Source organism: Orcinus orca, chromosome 13 (genome assembly GCF_937001465.1).
Source record: "Orcinus orca chromosome 13, mOrcOrc1.1, whole genome shotgun sequence".
In the NCBI taxonomy this organism is placed as follows: Eukaryota; Metazoa; Chordata; class Mammalia; order Artiodactyla; family Delphinidae; genus Orcinus; species Orcinus orca.
In genome coordinates this window covers 40,337,343-40,355,953 of record NC_064571.1, presented here as the reverse complement: position 1 = coordinate 40,355,953, position 18,611 = coordinate 40,337,343, and the positions used below count along the sequence as shown (strand labels likewise).

General features: G+C 41.2%; 1 protein-coding gene across 2 annotated transcripts in view; it reads left to right on the top strand.

Moving 5' to 3' along the window:
- The first annotated feature begins 1,347 nt into the window (after window positions 1-1,347).
- The window catches only part of AHSA2P (activator of HSP90 ATPase homolog 2), a 31,586-nt gene continuing 14,322 nt past the window's right edge, over window positions 1,348-18,611 (top strand). Inside the window, exons 1-2 of one of the 2 annotated variants that reach the window (XM_012537053.3) lie at window positions 1,348-1,552; window positions 2,749-2,939. In XM_012537053.3, coding sequence (XP_012392507.1) covers window positions 1,473-1,552; window positions 2,749-2,939 — 271 coding nt within the window. In that variant the 5' untranslated portion in view covers window positions 1,348-1,472. The remainder of the gene's footprint in view (window positions 1,553-2,748; window positions 2,940-18,611) is intronic. The other variant, XM_004280653.4, reaches the window with a different exon arrangement.

Below are 18,611 nucleotides of genomic sequence, written 5' to 3'. Positions count from 1 at the left end.
AAGAAAACAGTACCCACTAGTATTGCCCATCCAAGTCTTTTCTATCTGATACCTTGTGTTAGTTGTCCATGCGTTTGGTGAAGTAAAGTGTAAAAGGTCAAATCAAAATGTCATTTTGTTTGGGGGTCAAAACACTTGGTAAACAGTCTGCTTACAAAACTGTTGTAGCTTTTTGGAAAATGACGTTGGAATGTAGTAGCTCCAGTAAGCAAATGGAGAAAAGTATTCTCTACCAGTTTATTTCATTGAGGAGAACAGACCACAGGCAGAGGACAGTCCATCACAGTGGAACAGAACAGTGAGGTACTTCCAGACTTCCAAAATTCCATACCTGTTCTGCCTGCTAAATAAATATCCACAGACCTGTCAGCAACATTTCCCAAATAGTTGGCGCAAAGTTTTTGCTGAAAGGTGAAAATTCGTTAAAGGAATCATTAATATCCACTTAACTTTTGTAAAATTGAATCGAGCTGCAGTAATATACGCTTGCTATCACATTCTTTTGTCATCTATAAAGGACTATTACATGAATAAAATGTAAACATTCCCGAAGTAACTGGGAACTTGGTAGCTCGTGCTACTTGGACAGGTGGCGGAAAGGCGTGAGACTTGGCGTCCAGGAGAGAGCCAGAGTGCACCAACTCCGTAGGAACTTTCAACAGAAAACGAATACGGTGTAAACACGGCGCGCTCCGCCGAGACCACCTCCGCTTCGCATCGTGGGCGCGCTCCGACCTCTGCAAGTCGGTCGCACAGCAAACAGGGTGACCAAGTGCTCGCGAGGGTCGTGTCCTCGAGAGGACCGAACACCGTCAGCACTGCCGGTGGCAGCCCGACGGCCGTTTCCTGTCTGCAGCCCCGGTGCAACTCTCAGGCGCCCCTTACTCAACGCCCCGCTTGCCAGCACTGAAGGTCGTCGCTGCAGTAATAATAACGAACCGTTGAGAGGCGTCCGGCCTTCCCCAGCCCGTGCACTTGCGAGACCCGCGGCGGGGCCCAAGGCCTCCGCAAACCCCACCCGGCCTCCCAGGTCGCCCCCACCTCAGCGCCGTGGCTCGGGCCCTTAGCCTACCCACCGCCGCCCCCCACGCGGGTCTCCTGGGCCCCGACCCCTCCCCTCCTGGCCCGCATCCGCCTCGGGCCCAACCCCCTCCCGGGGGCGGGCTTCCTGAGCCCAGACGCCCCCCGCCCCCTCCACCCTCCGGGCCCCGCCCCGCGCCCCCGCCCCTCGGAAACAGCCCTGCTCCAGCTCTCCCGGAGCTCCGCAGCGGGGCGAGCGGGGCGGGCGGGGGCGAGCGGGGCGGGCGGGGGCGGGCGGGGCCGGGCGGCGCAGGGGGCGGGGATTTCTGGCACTTTCTGGGCGCTGCGAACGCTCAGATCTTGGGCTCGAAGGCCGGAAACGTCGGCGACGGAGCTGTAGCGCTGCCGCGGCTCTTCCTTGTTCTCCGCTGAGGCCGCGCTGCGGCGCAGACATGGCCAAGTGGGGCCAGGGAGACCCGCGCTGGATCGTGGAGGAGCGGGAGGACGGGACCAACGTGAACAACTGGCACTGGTGCGGCCGGGCAGGGGCCGGGGCCGCGGCGTCCGGGCCTCCTCCCTCCGGAGCCGGCGGGGTGGGGGTGGGGACCCTCTGCGAGCGCCCGGCGCCCTGTAACCCGGGTGCAGGGGCGGCCGGGTGTCTCGGGGCGCCTCCCGGGCCGTGGTGGGCCCCGGGCCGGGGGAGTGGGGAGGGTTGGGGGCTGCACAGGTGCAGATGCTCGTCTTTAGCCTCAGGGCTTGCGGAGCCCTTGGAGCCTGAAGACCCGGTGTCTTATCTGCACCGGCTGTGGGACTTCACTTTCCTCTTTTTGAAAGTTGGGTTGGGTCCCAGGAATAGAAGTCATTCTTGACTTACCGCTTCAGCTTCGGCAGTCTCTGACCTTAGAAGCTCTCCCCGCGCCGCCCCTCCCCCCCAGCCCCTTGAAGTTTGGGGGAGTTAAAATGAAGGTAGAAAGTTGTGTGTGTGTGTGTGTGTGTGTGTGTGTGTTACGTATGTATTGGAAAGAACAGGAATTTGGATCTCAACTCCACATCTAACTTGATGAGTCTCTGGTGAGCCCTGCCTTCTAGGAGTTCTTACTAGTTACCCATCCTTTTTCTATCTCATATGGAGCTTGGGCTGATTTTTGCCCCTCACTCTTCAGTCAGAGCTTCAGGAAGTGATGTTCTCTGCTTTGCTCCTCTGAGGGCTGTGCTATCTCAAGGCCATCAAGGTGATGCTGAGGCAGGTCCAGGGCAGAGCAAAGCCTTAGCCTGTGAGGGCATCCTTCCCTGGGGGAGTCCTGGCTTGGGGTTAGGAAGAGCTGACCTCTCCTTTCCCAGCCTTGTCACCGTGGACACTTAATGGACTTCTCTCTGCTCATTTCCACCCCTTAAAATGGGAACATTATTTGGGAAGATTGTATGAGATAATATCTGTGTGAAAACACTTGATAATTTGTCTTATTACGATAAAAGTTATTTCAGTTATAATTACCTTTTCATGTGGCCCAGGCTTTACCCCTCCATTTCCACCAGGTGAGATTTCAAGACCTCCTTTCCCCCAAATAAACCAGTGTTTTTAAGACAAAGTACCACCCAACAGCTTCTTGAGAGGAATTGGGCTGATACGGACTGGGCAAGGGCATTACCCTGATTCCCCAGGGTGGGCGTGTGGACACCAGTGGGGGCTTCTATCCACAGCTCTGCCCTTCTTCTGGCCCTCGTTAGGACAGAGCGGGATGCCACCAGCTGGTCCAAGGGGAAGCTCCGTGAGCTCCTGGTGGGCATTGCTGTGGAGAATGAGGCTGGCCGTTGCGAGATCAGTGAGCTGAAGCAGGTGGAAGGCGAGGCTTCCTGCAGCAGCCGCAAAGGAAAGCTGATTTTCTTCTATGAGTGGAACATCAAACTGGGCTGGAAAGGTAACAGGGTCCTCCAGGTACAGGTGGGGCTGGGGGCTGTGTTGGGGCAGAGTTGGTTGATTCATTAGTCATTCATTCAACAGATAAATTTAGAACTCCTGCTGTGGGGCCCTGAATTGGTGTTTGGAGTTCTGGACACCCTTAACTGCATGTGGAGTTCCTTGTCCAACCAGCTGTGGGCTTCCCTTTCTCCCAGCACTCAGAGCTCTTTAGGGCTCTTAGCCGTCAGCTGGACTCAATCTGCCAGGCATTTGTGAGCACTAGCGTTTCCTGGAGCTGCTGCCTGGAGTACTCTTCCCCTCAATAGGTGCCTGCTGGCTCCTTAAGCTCTTTCAGGTTTGCATCCTGAGTAAAGCCATCTGTCTCCATTCTCTAACAGTTTCAGATCCCTTCCTTGTACTGTTTCCCTTCCCTGCTTAATTTCTCCCCAAAGCACTGATATTTGGCACACTACATATGGTTACATTATTATTGTTCTGGATTCCCCTTTTCTCCCCGTTCATCAGGGCAGAGATTTTTTAAAATATCAGCTTTATTGAGATATAATTCACATACCATACAGGTCGCCCATTTAAAGTGTACAATTGCCTGGTTTTCAGTATATTCACAGAGTTGTGCAGCCATCACTACAGTCAGTTATAGAACATTTTCATCTCTCCCCCAAAACCATGTACCTGTTAGCAGTCACTCCCCCAGTCCTTGCAACCTCTAATCTAATTTCTGTCTCCATGGATTTGCCTGTTCTGGACATTTCATATGAATGGTATCACACAGTATGTGGTCTTTTGTGAGCAGCTTCTTTTACTTGACATAATGTTTTCAAGGTTCATCTGTCTTGTAGCATGTTTCATTCTTTTTCATTGTTGACTAACGTTCTGTTGTATAGATGTAGCACATTTTATCTGTTCATCAGTTGATAGACATTTTGGTTGTTTTCATTCTTTGGGTCTTTGGGTCAGGGATTGATTGGTTTTGTTTCCAGATCACTGTCTGAAACGTTGTGTTTGTTGAATGAATAAATTTCTCCTGTGGTGCCTGGCTCCTTGCTGGGTGGACAGTCTATACTCAATAAATATTTGTTGAAATAACCATGGATATGAAGACAAAGGGAAAGGGAAAAGGAAAAGGAGGAGAGAGGGCAAGATCTGGTTCTGGAGGATGGTGCTGTGTTTGGGCCTCAGCTTGTGTCAGCTTCTTTCTTGAGAGTTTGGGTTAGAGAGCTGCCTGGTGAGCTGTCCTTGCGCCTCTGTCCTAGTGGCTGTCTTGCTAACTGGAGCCAGGCCAGAGCCCAGGGAATGTTCAGCGAGCATCAGAAGCAGTCCCACTTGTGCGTTGAAACCTTCTGGCTTGGGGTTTGCTCTCAGTTGCTCCCTCAGTGGCTGCTCTTGGCTGGATCATAGCAGGATCTGGCTCCTTACACATCCAGCTCCTCAAGACAGGGGCTCTGAGGTCCCCAAGGAAACTCATGGTCTTGTGTCTCTTCCATCTCCCTTAGCTTAAAGCAGCAACCAGCTCCTTTGTAGGTTAAGACCCAGCAACTCCCAGGCAGCAGCCAGAGGGCAGACGGAACAGGGCTTCCCTGACCCCGTGTGCTTTCTCCTCTAGTAGTTAATCCTAGAGGTGGCTAGTGGGACCCGCTGGGGAGGAGACAGTACTCTGGTCTTCCTTTTTTTTTTTAATTAAATTTTAATTATATTAAAGTTATAGCTTTCTCAGATTTATTGAGATATAATTGATTTATAACATTGTATGAGTGAAAGGTATACAACATGATGATTTGATATATGTGTATATTGCAAAATGATTTCCACAATAAGGTTAGTTAAAATATTCATCACCTCATATAGTTACAGTTTTTTTGTGTGTATGTTGAGAACTTTTAAGATCTGCTGTCTGAGCAATTTTCAAGTGTATAATACTGTATTGCTTACCCTGCTGCACATTACATCCTCAGAACTTACTTATCATATAAGTGGAAGTTATTATGTGCCCTTTGTGTCTTTTGACCACCTTCACCACCCTTCCCTCTGCCACCTTGCAACCACCAGTCTACTTTCTGTTTCTGTGAGTTTGGTTTTTTTTTTTTTGATTACACATATAAATGAGATCATACACTATTTGGTTTTCTCTGACTTATCTCACTTAGCATAGTGCCCTCAGGGATCATCCATGTTGTCACAAATGGCAAGATTTCCCTTCTTTTTTGTGGCTGAATAATATTCCGTTGTGTAAATATGCCACATTCTCTTTATTCATTCATCCATTGACGGGTGCTTAGGTTGTTTCCATGTCTTGGCTACCATAAATAATGCTGTATTGAATATCGGGGTGCAGATATGTCTTTGAGATAGTGATTCCATTTCCTTTGGCTATATATCCAGAAGTGGAATTGCTACATCATGTGGTAATTCTATTTTTAATTTTTTGAGGAACCTCTATACGGTTTTCCATAGTGGCTGCACCAATTTACATTCCCACCAGTAGTGCATGAGGGTTCCCTTTTCTCCACATCCTCACCAGCACTTGTTATCTCTTTTTGATAGTAGCCATTCTAACAGGGGTACAGTGTTATCTCTTTATGGTTTTGATTTACATTTCCCTGATGATTAGTGATGTTGGACACCTTTTCAGGTACCTGTTGGGCATTTGAATACTTTCTTCGCATAAATGTCTCTTCAGTTCCTTTGTCTGTCTGTTTTTTTTTTTTTTTTTTTTTTGCGGTACGCAGGCCTCTCACTGTTGTGGCCTCTCCCGCCGCGGAGCAACAGGCTCCAGACGCGCAGGCTCAGTGGCCATGGCCCACGGGCGCAGCCACTCCGCGGCATGTGGGATCTTCCCAGACTGGGACACGAACCCGTGTCCCCTGCATCGGCAGGCGGACTCTCAACCACTGCGCCACCAGGGAAGCCCTGCTCATCTTTTTAATGGTATTTTTTGTTTTGGTTTGGTTTTTTGCTATTGAGTTGTATGATTCCTTACATATTTTGGATATTAACTCATCAGATATGGTTTACAAATATTTTCTTCTATTCTGTAGGTTGCCTTTTCATTTTGTTGATTGTTTCTTTTGCTTGTGCAGAAGCTTTTTAGTTTGAGTAGTCCCAGACCAACATCAAGGAGCTTTTTCCCTGTCTTTTTCCCTAGGAGTTTTATGGATTCAGGTCTTACATTTAAGTTTTTAAGCCATTTCAAGTTAATTTTTGTGTATAGTGTATATTTTGTGTATAGTGTAAGATTCATTTTCATTCTTTTGCATGTGAATATCCAGTTTTCCCAGCACCATTTATTGAAGGTAGTATCTTTATTTATTTATCTTTTGCGGTACACGGGCCTCTCACTGTTGTGGCCTCTCCCGTTGCGGAGCACAGGCTCCGGACGCGCAGGCTCAGCGGCCATGGCTCACGGGCCCAGCCGCTCCACGGCATGTGGGATCCTCCCGGACCGGGGCACGAAACCCCGTCCCCTGCATCGGCAGGCGGACTCTCAACCACTGCGCCACCAGCGAAGCCCCGAAGGTAGTATCTTTTACCCATGGAGTATTTTTGTTTCTCTTGTCATATATTAGTTGACCATATATGCATGGGTTTATTTCTGGGCTCTTGATTCTGTTCCATTGGTACATGTCTTTTTCTTATGCCAGTACCATACTGTTTTGATCACTCTTGCTTTGTAGTAAAGTTTGAAATCAGGAATTGTGATGCCTCCAGCTTTGTTCTTCTTTCTTGGGATTGCTTTGGCTATCAGAGTGTTTTGTGGTTCCATGTGAATTTTAGGATTGGTTTTTCTACTTCTGTAAAAAAAATGCCACTGGAATCTTGGTAGGGATTGCATTGAATGTACAGATGCCTTTGTGTAGTATGGACATTTTAAAAAATTTATTTATTTATTTATTTTATGCAGTGGGTTCTTACTAGTTATCTGTTTTATACATATTAGTGTATATATGTCAATCCCAATCTCCCAAGTAGTATGGACATTTTAACAATATTAATTCTTCCAAGACATGAACATGGGATATCTTTCATCAGTGTCTTACAGTTTCCCATCTACAGATCTTTTACCTCCTAGGTCAAATTTATTCCTAAGTATATACTGTTTTTGCTGCTATTGTAAATGGGATGTTTTCTTTATTTCTTTTTCAGATAGTTCATTGTTAGTGTATTGAAAAGCAACTGATTTTTGTATGTTGATTTTCTATCCTGAAACTTTACTGAATTTATTTATTAGTTCTAATGGTCTCTTGCATTTTTTTGTATATATGATCATGTGCTATGCAAATAGAGGTAATTTTACCTTTTCCTTTCCAATTTGGATGCCTTTTATTTCTTTTTCTTGCTTGATTGCTCTGGCTAGGACTTCCAATACTGTGTTGAATGGGAGTGGTGAGAGTGGGTACCCTTATCTTATTCCTGTTATTAGGGGAAAAGCTTCAAACATTTCACCGTTGAGTACAATGTCAGCTGTGGGCTTGTCATATATATTGCCTTTATTATGTTGAGGTATGTTTCTATTATACCCACTTTGTTGGGAGTTTTTATTATCAGTGGATGTTGAATTTTCTCAAATGCTTTTTCTGCATGAATTGAGATGATCATATTATCTTTATTTTTCATTGTATTAATGTGATGCATCACATTTGACTTGGGTATTAAACCATCCTTGCATCCCAGGGATTAATTCCACTTGATCTTAGTATTTGATCCTTTTAATGTGCTGTTGAATTCAATTTGCCAGTATTTTGTTGAGAATTTTTGCATCTATATTCATCAGGTATATTTGTCTGTAATTTTTTCTTTTTCTTTTCTTTTTTTATTTTTTTTTGGCCACACTGTGTGGCATGTGGATCTTAGTTCCCTGACCAGGGATCAAGCCTGGGCCTCCTGCAGTGGAAGCGCAGAGTCTTAACCACTGGATGGCTGAGTAGCCCTGTAATTTTTTCTTGTAGTGTCCTTAACTGGCTTTGGTATCCTGGTAATGCTGGCCTCTTAAAATGAGTCTGGGAATGTTCCCTCTCTTCAGTTTTTGGGAAGAGTTTGAAAAGGATTGATGTTAATTCTTTAAATGTTTGGTAGAATTCCCCAGTGAAATCATCTGATTCTGGGCTTTTCTTTGTTGGGAGTTTTTTTTTGATTACTGATTCAGTTGCCTTAATCATAATTGGTCTGTTCAGACTTTCTAGTCCTTAATGATTCAGGCTTGGTAGGTGATATGTTTCTAGGAATTTATCCATTTCTTTTAGGTCGTCCAGTTTTATAGCATAAAATTGTTAACGGTAGTTGCTTATTATCCTTTGTATTTGTGTGGTATCAGTTGTAATGTCTCCTCTTTCATTTTTAATTTTATTTATTTGGATCCTCTGTTTTTCCCTTGGTTAGTCTAGCTAAAGTTTTGTCAATAATTGTTTATCTTTTCAAAGAACCAGCTCTTTTATTAATCTTTTCTATTGTTTTCCTGTTCTCTGTTTCATTTATTTTATTTTATTTTATTTATTTATTTGGCTGCATTGGGTCTTTGTTGCTGCGCACAGGCTTTCTGTAGTTGCAGTGAGCGGGGGCTGCTCTTCGTTGTGGTCCACAGGCTTCTCATTGCGGTGGCTTCTCTTGTTGTGGGGCATGGGCTCTAGGTGCGTGGGTTTCAGGAGTTGTGGCACATGGGCTCAGTAGTTGTGGATTGCAGGCTCTACAGCACAGGCTCTGTAGTTGTGGCAAATGGGCTTAGTTGCTCCACAGCATGTGGGATCTTCCCAGACCAGAGCTTGAACCCGTGTCCCCTGCATTGGCAGGCAGATTCTTAACCACTGCACCACCAGGGAAGTCCCATGTTTCATTTATTTTTGCTCTAATCTTTATCCCTTTTTTTAAATTGAGATGTAATAGGCATACAACATTATATTCATTTTGTGATATAATGATTGTATATTTGTACACATCAAGAAATGGTGACCACAATAAGTCTAGTTAACATTCATCACCATACGGTTATAAGATTTTCTTTTTTCTTGGGATGAGAATTTTTAAGGTTTACTTTCTTTCAAATATACAATATAGTATTATTATAGTTACCATACTGTGTATTACATCCCCATGACTTATTTTTTATAACTGGAAATTTGTACTTTTGACCACTTTCACCCATTTTACCCATTCGACCACCCTGTCTCTGGCAACCACTAATCTTTTCTCTGTATCTGTGACTTTGGATTTTATTTTTAATTGCTTCTTCTTTTTTTAAAATGAATTTTTGGCTGCATTGGGTCTTTCGTTAATGCATGTGGGCTTTCTCTAGTTGTGGCAAGTGGGGGCTACTCTTTGTTGTGGTGCGCAGACTTCTCATTGCAGTGGCTTCTCTTTGTTGTGGAGCACTGACTCTAGGTGCGCAGGCTTCAGTAGTAGTGGTGCGCGGGCTCAGTACTTGTGGCTCGCGGGCTCCAGAGTGCAGGCTCAGTAGTTGTGGTGCACATGCTTAGTTGTTCCGCAGCATGTGGGATCTTCCAGGACCAGGGCTCAAACCCGTGTCCCCTGCATTTACAGGTGGATTCTTAACCACTGTGCCACCTGGGAAGTCCAACTTCGGTTTTTCGTTTTATTTTTTTCTTTTAGATTGTACATATAAGTGAGATCAAATAGTATTTGTCTTTCTGACTTATTTTATTTAGCATAATGCCCTCAAGTTCCATCCAGGTTGCTACAATTGGCAGGAGTGTTTTTCTTTTTTATAGCTAAATAATATTCCATTGTGTGTATGTACTACATTTTCTTTATCTGTTCTTCCACTGACGGACACTTAGGTTGCTTGCATGTCTTAGCTATTGTAAATAATGCTGCAGTGAACATGTGGATGCATATATCTTTTCAAATTAGTGTTGTTGTTTCCTTTGGATATATACCCAGAACTGGAATTGCTGGATCATATGGTAGTTCTACTTCTAATTTTTGGAGGAACCTTCACACTGTTTTCCATAGTGGTTGCACCAGTTTACATTCCTACCAGCAGTGCACAAGGATTTCTTTTTCTCCACATCCTTGCCAACACTCATTATTTCTTCTCTTTTTAACACATTACTGATGGGGGGATTTTTGCAGAAACTTAACGCCTGTGGCTGGCAATTTGTTATGTAAGTGAATATTGAAACACCTGTGTTTGAGTAAATATCAACAACTTTTTTTTCATTTAATGTATTTATTTGAAACTTAGTCCATGTCTTACTAAAGCATTCTATTATTTCGTTAGAGTGTGATAGGCAGTAAAGCAGGCACCTCTGTGCAGGGGAAAGAACATCTATTACAAATATACTTTTCACTGTGCTTTCTCCTGGAAGATCAGATTCTACACTTTGTGGTGTCATTTTTTATTAGTCCTGTGGGTATTATTTCATATAGAATATGTTCTTTTATTTTACCTGATAGTCAACAAGGTGGATCTTTGTGGAGGGGCTCTTTTAGAAATGCCACAAGAAGCACCAGGTGTGGGACTACCACTACATTCACCAGACTGGTCAGTTACCCATTCTCTAGCTACTGCTAACAAAAATTGCTTGTTAAGCCATTTTATTATGTGCATTAAGGCTACAGTAAATTTTAAATGCGTTGAATAAACTGTAATTACTCAAACAGTAACCCACTTTCTTATACCATTTTCGAGTTTTCTGGAGGATATTGAATTTTGCCAGATATTGATCGATCGATCAACTCCTTTCATACATTTTTGTTGTGTTTTGTTTTGTTTTTGATATGATTCTATTTTTTTAAAATATTTATTTGGTTGCACCAGGTTTTAGTTGCAGCAGGTAGGCTCCTTAGTTGCAGCTTGCCAGCTCCTTAGTTGCGGCACGTGGGCTCAGTTGCGGCAGACGGGTTCCTTAGTTGCGGCTCCAGGGCTCCTTAGTTGTGGCATGCGAACTCTTAGTTGCAGCATGCATGTGGGATCTAGTTCCCTGACCAGGGATCGAACCCGGGCCCCCTGCATTGGGAGCACGGAGTCTTATCCACTGTACCACTGGGGAAGTCCCTCATATATTTATTATACTGTAATATACAAGTGGGCTTAGTTTTCTGATGGCCAGTCCTCCTGTCTTCCTTTCCTGTAGATGTTATGGAGGCATCATGAATAGCTGTCACCATGCGGACTAGCCTCTTGTCTTTCCATATAAGAAGAATCACTTCTCCCTTCCATAAGAATGTCATTTCTCCTCCTGTAGATTTTAGATTTCTCCTTTAATTGGTTTGGTAGACCACAATTCTCTCTTATAGTCCCACAAACTCTGGTTTTATTTTTCAACAGTGTTTCAGATGTGGACACACTGTTGTAATAATTGTCTTGGTACATATGGTGCTGTGAACCAAGATAAGGTTGTAGGACTGATAATATTGTTGTAGTTTCTTTCCTTCACCTGTGTAAATCTCAAGGTAGCATATATATCCAGTTTCACTTTCGCTAACCATCCTGACCAAAATTCCATATTTTGTAAGTTTTCTGGGATTATAGGTTTTGAATCTTGAGTTGTCCTCTGCACTTTTATCATTGCCTTATCAAGTTTGTATATAGATCGATTGAAATTTTGTATATAGATCGATTGAAATTTTGGTAGAAAATAATCTAAAAGAGGTTTAACTTTTGAAATTCTGTCTGTAGGAAGTGGAGTTTCTGAGTTATTAAAATGAAGAGCTGTCATTATTTGTTTGAACCTTATTCTCGTCAGAATCTTTGGAAAGACAGGTGTTTCAAGTAAGGGATCAGTCCAGTATTCTTTCCAGTGTGACTTTCTTATTTGTCCCATCAAAATTATTAATCCAAGAAACTTCTTCGTGTCACTATTGGTTACATCAGTCCATTTTAAAGCCTTACCATACTCTTTATATGATTTTTCATTCTGTTGGTGATACAAGTTTGTTTGAGAAGCGACCAACTCGAAAAAGTTATTGCCAAAAAACAAAATTAATTCTGTTATGTTTCGGGTTATTACATTCAGTGGTTACACCTGACACACCTGTAAAGTCTTCTAATTTTCATGAAATGTCTTCAATCCACTCTTCTGTAGAAGCAAAGGAGCATTCTCCAGCACCGTTTCGTTTTCACTTTCCATATCAGAATCAATCACTAACGTTTTTTGTCTTTTTGTTAGTCTAATATTCACATCGTCTGAATCAACTATATTCTGAAGAATTATCATCTTCTGAGACACTAGTATATATGTTGCTCGGACAGTCAGAGAAAGTATCTGCATAAAATTGACCAAAAAATTCTTCACTCAGAATTTCACGATGTGTCATTTTTGAAAATTTTACGGTAATAAACTTGCATTTATAATATACACAAGGTTGGAACAAAAACCTAACAGAGAAAAATGTGAATGATAACGACAATCATAAGTTGATTAATGAACCCTCGATCAATTTTAAGTTCTAACAAATTTTCAAGGTGATGTTAATTGTATCACTCTCTAAAAATGTATTGATACGTCTCCAGTCAATAACGTTCAGGTAACAAAAGACATATTAATACATCTCTGGTCAATAAGTTGTTAACAAAAGACACTGTAATAGGTGTGAGGTGATATCGCATTGTGCTTTTGATGTATAATTCTGTGATGTTGAGCACCATTTCATGTACCTGTTGGCCATTTGTATGTCTTCTTTGGAAAAATGTCTCTTCAGATTTTCTGCCTATTTTCTAACCAGATTGTTTTTTGTTATTGAGTTTTATACGTTCCTTATATATTTTGGATATTAACCCCTTATCATATGCATAATTTACAAATATTTTTTCTCATTCAGTAGGTTGCCTTTTCATTTTGTTGGGTTTTCTTTGCAGAAGCTTTTTAGTTTGACTAGTCCCGCTTGTTTATATTTGCTTTTGGTGTTAAATCTAAAAATCATTGCCAAGACCATTGTCAAGGAGCTTATCACTTTTGTATTCTTCTAGGGCTTTTGTGGTTTCAGGTCTTAGGTTCAAGTCTTTAGTTCACCTTGAGTTAATTTTTTGTGTATGGTGTAAGATAGTGGTCCAGTATCATTGTTTTGCTTGTGGCTGCCAGTTTTCTCAACATCATTTATTGAGGAGACTGTCCTTTCCTCACTGTATATTCTTGACTCCTTTGTCAAAGCTTAATTGACCACATATGCATGGGTTTATTTTTGGGCTCTCTATTCTCTTCCATTGATCTGTGTACCTGCTTTTTATGCCAATACCATACTCTTTTGATTACTATATCTTTATAATATAGTTTGAAATCAGGAAGTATGATGCCTTCAGCTTTGTTCTTTTTCAAGATTGTTTAGGCTGTTTGGGGTCTTTTGTGGTTGCATACAAATTTTAGGATTGTTCTATTTCTGTGAAAAATGCCATTGGAATTTTTTTTTTCATTTTAACAACTTTATTGGAGTATAATTGCTTTACAATGGTATGTTAGTTTCAGCTTCACAACAAAATGAATCAGTTATATATATACATATGTTCCCATATCTCTTCCCGCTTGTGTCTCCCTCCCTCCCACCCTCCCTATCCCACCCCTCCAGGTGGTCACAAAGCACCGAGCTGATCTCCCCGTGCTATGCGGCTGCTTCCCACTAGCTATCTACCTTACGTTTGGTAGTGTATATATGTCCATGCCTCTATCTCGCTTTGTCACAGTTTACCCTTCTCCCTCCCCATAGCCTCAAGTCCATTCTCTAGTAAGTCTGTGTCTTTATTCCTGTTTCATTCCTAGGTTTTTCATGACATTTTTTTCTTAAATTCCACATATATGTGTTAGCATACAATATTTGTCTCTCTCTTTCTGACTTACTTCACTCTGTATGACAGACTCTAGGTCTATCCACCTCATTACAAATAGCTCAATTTCATTTCTTTTTATGGCTGAGTAATATTCCATTGTATATATGTGCCACATCTTCTTTATCCATTCATCCGATGATGGACACTTAGGTTGTTTCCATCTCTGGGCTATTGTAAATAGAGCTGCAGTGAACATTTTGGTACATGACTCTTTTTGTATTATGGTTTTCTCAGGGTATATGCCCAGTAGTGGGATTGCTGGGTCATATGGTAGTTCTATTTGTAGTTTTTTAAGGAACCTCCATACTGTTCTCCACAGTGGCTGTATCAATTTACATTCCCACCAACAGTGTAAGAGGGTTCTCTTTTCTCCACACCCTCTCCAGCATTTATTGTTTCTAGGTTTTTTGATGATGGCCATTCTGACTGGTGTGAGATGATATCTCATTGTAGTTTTGATTTGCATTTCCCTAATGATTAATGATGTTGAGCATTCTTTCATGTGTTTGTTGGCAATCTGTATATCTTCTTTGGAGAAATGTCTATTTAGGTCTTCTGCCCATTTTTGGATTGGGTTGTTTGTTTTTTTGTTATTGAGCTGCATGAGCTGCTTGTAAATTTTGGAGATTAATACTTTGTCAGTTGCTTCATTTGCAAATATTTTCTCCCATTCTGAGGGTTGTCTTTTGGTCTTGTTTATGGTTTCCTTTGCTGTGCAAAAGCTTTTAAGTTTCATTAGGTCCCATTTGTTTATTTTTGTTTTTATTTCCATTTCTCTAGGAGGTGGGTCAAAAAGGACCTTGCTGTGATTTATGTCATAGAGTGTCCTGCCTATGTTTTCCTCTAAGAGTTTGATAGTTTCTGGCCTTACATTTAGGTCTTCAATCCATTTTGAGCTTATTTTTGTGTATGGTGTTAGGGAGTGATCTAATCTCATACTTTTACATGTACCTCTCCAGTTTTCGCAGCACCACTTATTGAAGAGGCTGTCCTTTCTCCACTGTACATTCCTGCGTCCTTTATCAAAGATAAGGTGACCATATGTGCGTGGGTTTATCTCTGGGCTTTCTATCCTGTTCCATTGATCTATCTTTCTGTTTTTGTGCCAGTACCATACTGTCTTGATTACTGTAGCTTTGTAGTATAGTCTGAAGTCAGGAAGCCTGATTCCTCCATCTCCGTTTTTCGTTCTCAAGATCGCTTTGGCTATTCGGGGTCTTTTGTGTTTCCATACAAATTGTGAAATTTTTTGTTCTAGTTCTGTGAAAAATGCCAGTGGTAGTTTGATAGGGATTGCATTGAATCTGTAGATTGCTTTGGGTAGTAGAGTCATTTTCACAGTGTTGCTTCTTCCAATCCAAGAACATGGTATATCTCTCCATCTATTTGTATCATCTATAATTTCTTTCATCAGTGTCTTATAATTTTTTGCATACAGGTCTTTCGTCTCCTTAAGTAGGTTTATTCCTAGATACTTTATTCTTTTTGTTGCAGTGCTAAATGGGAGTGTTTTCTTGATTTCACTTTCAGATTTTTCATCCTTAATGTATAGGAATGCCAGAGATTTATGTGCATTAATTTTGTCTCCTGCTACTTTACCAAATTCATTGATTAGCTCTAGTAGTTTTCTGGTAGCATCTTTAGGATTCTCTATGTATAGTATCATGTCATCTGCAAAGAGTGACAGCTTTACTTCTTCTTTTCTGATTTGGATTCCTTTTATTTCCTTTTCTTCTCTGATTGCTGTGGCTGAAACTTCCAAAACTATGTTGAATAAGAGTGGTGAGAGTGGGCAACCTTGTCTTCTTCCTGATCTTAGTGGAAATGCTTTCAGTTTTTCACCATTGAGGACGATGTTGGCTGTGGGTTTGTCATATATGGCCTTTATTATGTTGAGGAAAGTTCCCTCTATGCCTACTTTCTGCAGGGTTTTTATCATAAATGGGTGTTGAATTTTGTCAAAAGCTTTCTCTGCATCTATTGAGATGATCATATGGTTTTTCTTCTTCAGTTTGTTAATATGGTGTATCACGTTGATTGATTTGCGTATATTGAAGAATCCTTGCATTCCTGGAATAAACCCCACTTGATCATGGTGTATGATCCGTTTAATGTGCTGTTGGATTCTGTTTGCTAGTATTTTGTTGAGGATTTTTGCATCTATGTTCATCAGTGATATTGGCCTGTAGTTTTCTTTCTTTGTGATATCCTTGTCTGGTTTTGGTATCAGGGTGATGGTGGCCTCGTAGAATGAGTTGGGGAGTGTTTCTCCCTCTGCTACATTTTGGAAGAGTTTGAGAAGGATAGGTGATAGCTCTTCTCTAAATGTTTGATATAATTTGCCTGTGAAGCCATCTGGTCCTGGGCTTTTGCTTGTTGGAAGATTTTTAATCACAGTTTCAATTTCAGTGCTTGTGATTGGTCTGTTCATATTTTCTACTTCTTCCTGATTCAGTCTTGGCAGGTTGTACCTTTCTAAGAATTTGTCCATTTCTTCCAGGTTGTCCATCTTATTGGCATAGAGTTGCTTGTAGTAATCTCTCATGATCTTTTGTATTTCTGCAGTGTCAGTTGTTACTTCTCCTTTTTCATTTCTAATTCTATTGATTTCAGTCTTCTCTCTTTTTTTCTTGATGAGTCTGGCTAATGGTTTATCAATTTGGTTTATCCTTTCAAAGAACTAGCTTTTAGTTTTATTGATCTTTGCTATCGTTTCCTTCATTTCTTTTGCATTTATTTCTGATCTGATCTTTATGATTTCTTTCCTCCTGCTAACTTTGGGGTTTTTTTGTTCTTCTTTCTCTAATTGCTTTAGGTGCAAGGTTAGGTTGTTTATTCGAGATGTTTCCTGTTTCTTAAGGTAGGATTGTATTGCTATAAACTTCCCTCTTAGAACTGCTTTTGCTGCATCCCATAGATTTTGAGTCGTCGTGTGTCCATTGTCATTTGTTTCTAGGTATGTTTTGATTTCCTCTTTGATTTCTTCAGTGATCACTTCGTTATTAAGTAATGTATTGTTTAGCCTCCATGTGTTTGTATTTTTTACAGATCTTTTCCTGTAATTGATATCTAGTCTCATAGCGTTGTGGTCGGAAAAGATACTTGATACAATTTCAATTTTCTTAAATTTACCAAGGCTTGATTTGTGACCCAAGATATGATCTATCTTGGAGAATGTTCCATGAGCACTTGAGAAAAATGTGTATTCTGTTGTTTTTGGATGGAATGTCCTATAAATATCAATTAAGTCCATCTTGTTTAATGTATCATTTAAAGATTGTGTTTCCTTATTTATTTTCATTTTGGATGATCTGTCCATTGGTGAAAGTGGGATGTTAAAGCCCCCTACTATGAATGTGTTACTGTCGATTTCCCCTTTTATGGCTGTTAGTATTTGCCTTATGTATTGAGGTGCTCCTATGTTGGGTGCATAAATATTTACAATTGTTATATCTTCTTCTTGGATTGATCCCTTGATCATTATGTAGTGTCCTTCTTTGTCTCTTCTAATAGCCTTTATTTTAAAGTCTATTTTGTCTGATATGAGAATTGCTACTCCAGCTTTCTTTTGGTTTCCATTTGCATGAAATACCTTTTTCCATCCCCTTACTTTCAGTCTGTATGTGTCTCTAGGTCTGAAGTGGGTCTCTTGTAGACAGCAAATATATGCGTCTTGTTTTTGTATCCATTCAGCCAATCTGTGTCTTTTGGTGGGAGCATTTAGTCCATTTACATTTAAGGTAATTATCGATATGTATGTTCCCATTCCCATTTTCTTAATTGTTTTGGGTTCGTTATTGTAGGTCTTTTCCTTCTTTTGTGTTTCTTGCCTAGAGAAGTTCCTTTAGCAGTTGTTGTAAAGCTGGTTTGGTGGTGCTGAACTATCTCAGCTTTTGCTTGTCTGTAAAGGTTTTAATTTCTCCATCAAATCTGAATGGGATCCTAGCTGGGTAGAGTAACCTTGGTTGCAGGTTTTTCTCCTTCAACACTTTCAATATGTCCTGCCACTCCCTTCTGGCTTGCAGAGTTTCTGCTGAAAGATCAGCTGTTAACCTTATGGGGATTCCCTTGTGTGTTATTTGTTGTTTTTCCCTTGCTGCTTTTAATATGCTTTCTTTGTATTTAATTTTTGACAGTTTGATTAATATGTGTCTTGGCGTATTTCTCCTTGGATTTATCCTGTATGGGACTCTCTGTGCTTCCTGGACTTGATTATTTCCTTTCCCATATTAGGGAAGTTTTCAACTATAATCTCTTCAAATATTTTCTCAGTCCCTTTCTTTTTCTCTTCTTCTTCTGGAACCCCTATAATTCGAATGTTGGTGTGTTTAATGTTGTCCCAGAGGTCTCTGAGACTGTCCTCAGTTCTTTTCATTCTTTTTTCTTTATTCTGCTCTGCATTAGTTATTTCCACTATTTTATATTCCAGGTCACTTATCCATTCTTCTGCCTCAGTTATTCTGCTATTGATCCCATCTAGAGTATTTTTCATTTCACTTATTGTGTTGTTCATCATTGTTTGTTTCATCTTTAGTTCTTCTAGGTCCTTGTTAAATGTTTCTTGAATTTTGTCTATTCTAGTTCCAAGATTTTGGATCATCTTTACTATCATTACTCTGAATTCTTTTTCAGGTAGACTGCCTATTTCCTCTTCATTTGTTAGGTCTGGTGGGTTTTTATCTTGCTCCTTCATCTGCCGTGTGTTTTTCTGTCTTTTCATTTTGCTTATCTTACTGTGTTTGGGGTCTCCTTTTTTGCAGGCTGAAGGTTTGTAGTTCCTGTTGTTTTTAGTGTCTGTCCCCAGTGGCTAAGGTTGGTTCAGTGGGTTGTGTAGGCCTCCTGGTGGAGGGTACTAGTGCCTGTGTTCTGGTGGATGAGGCTGGATCTTGTCTTTCTGGT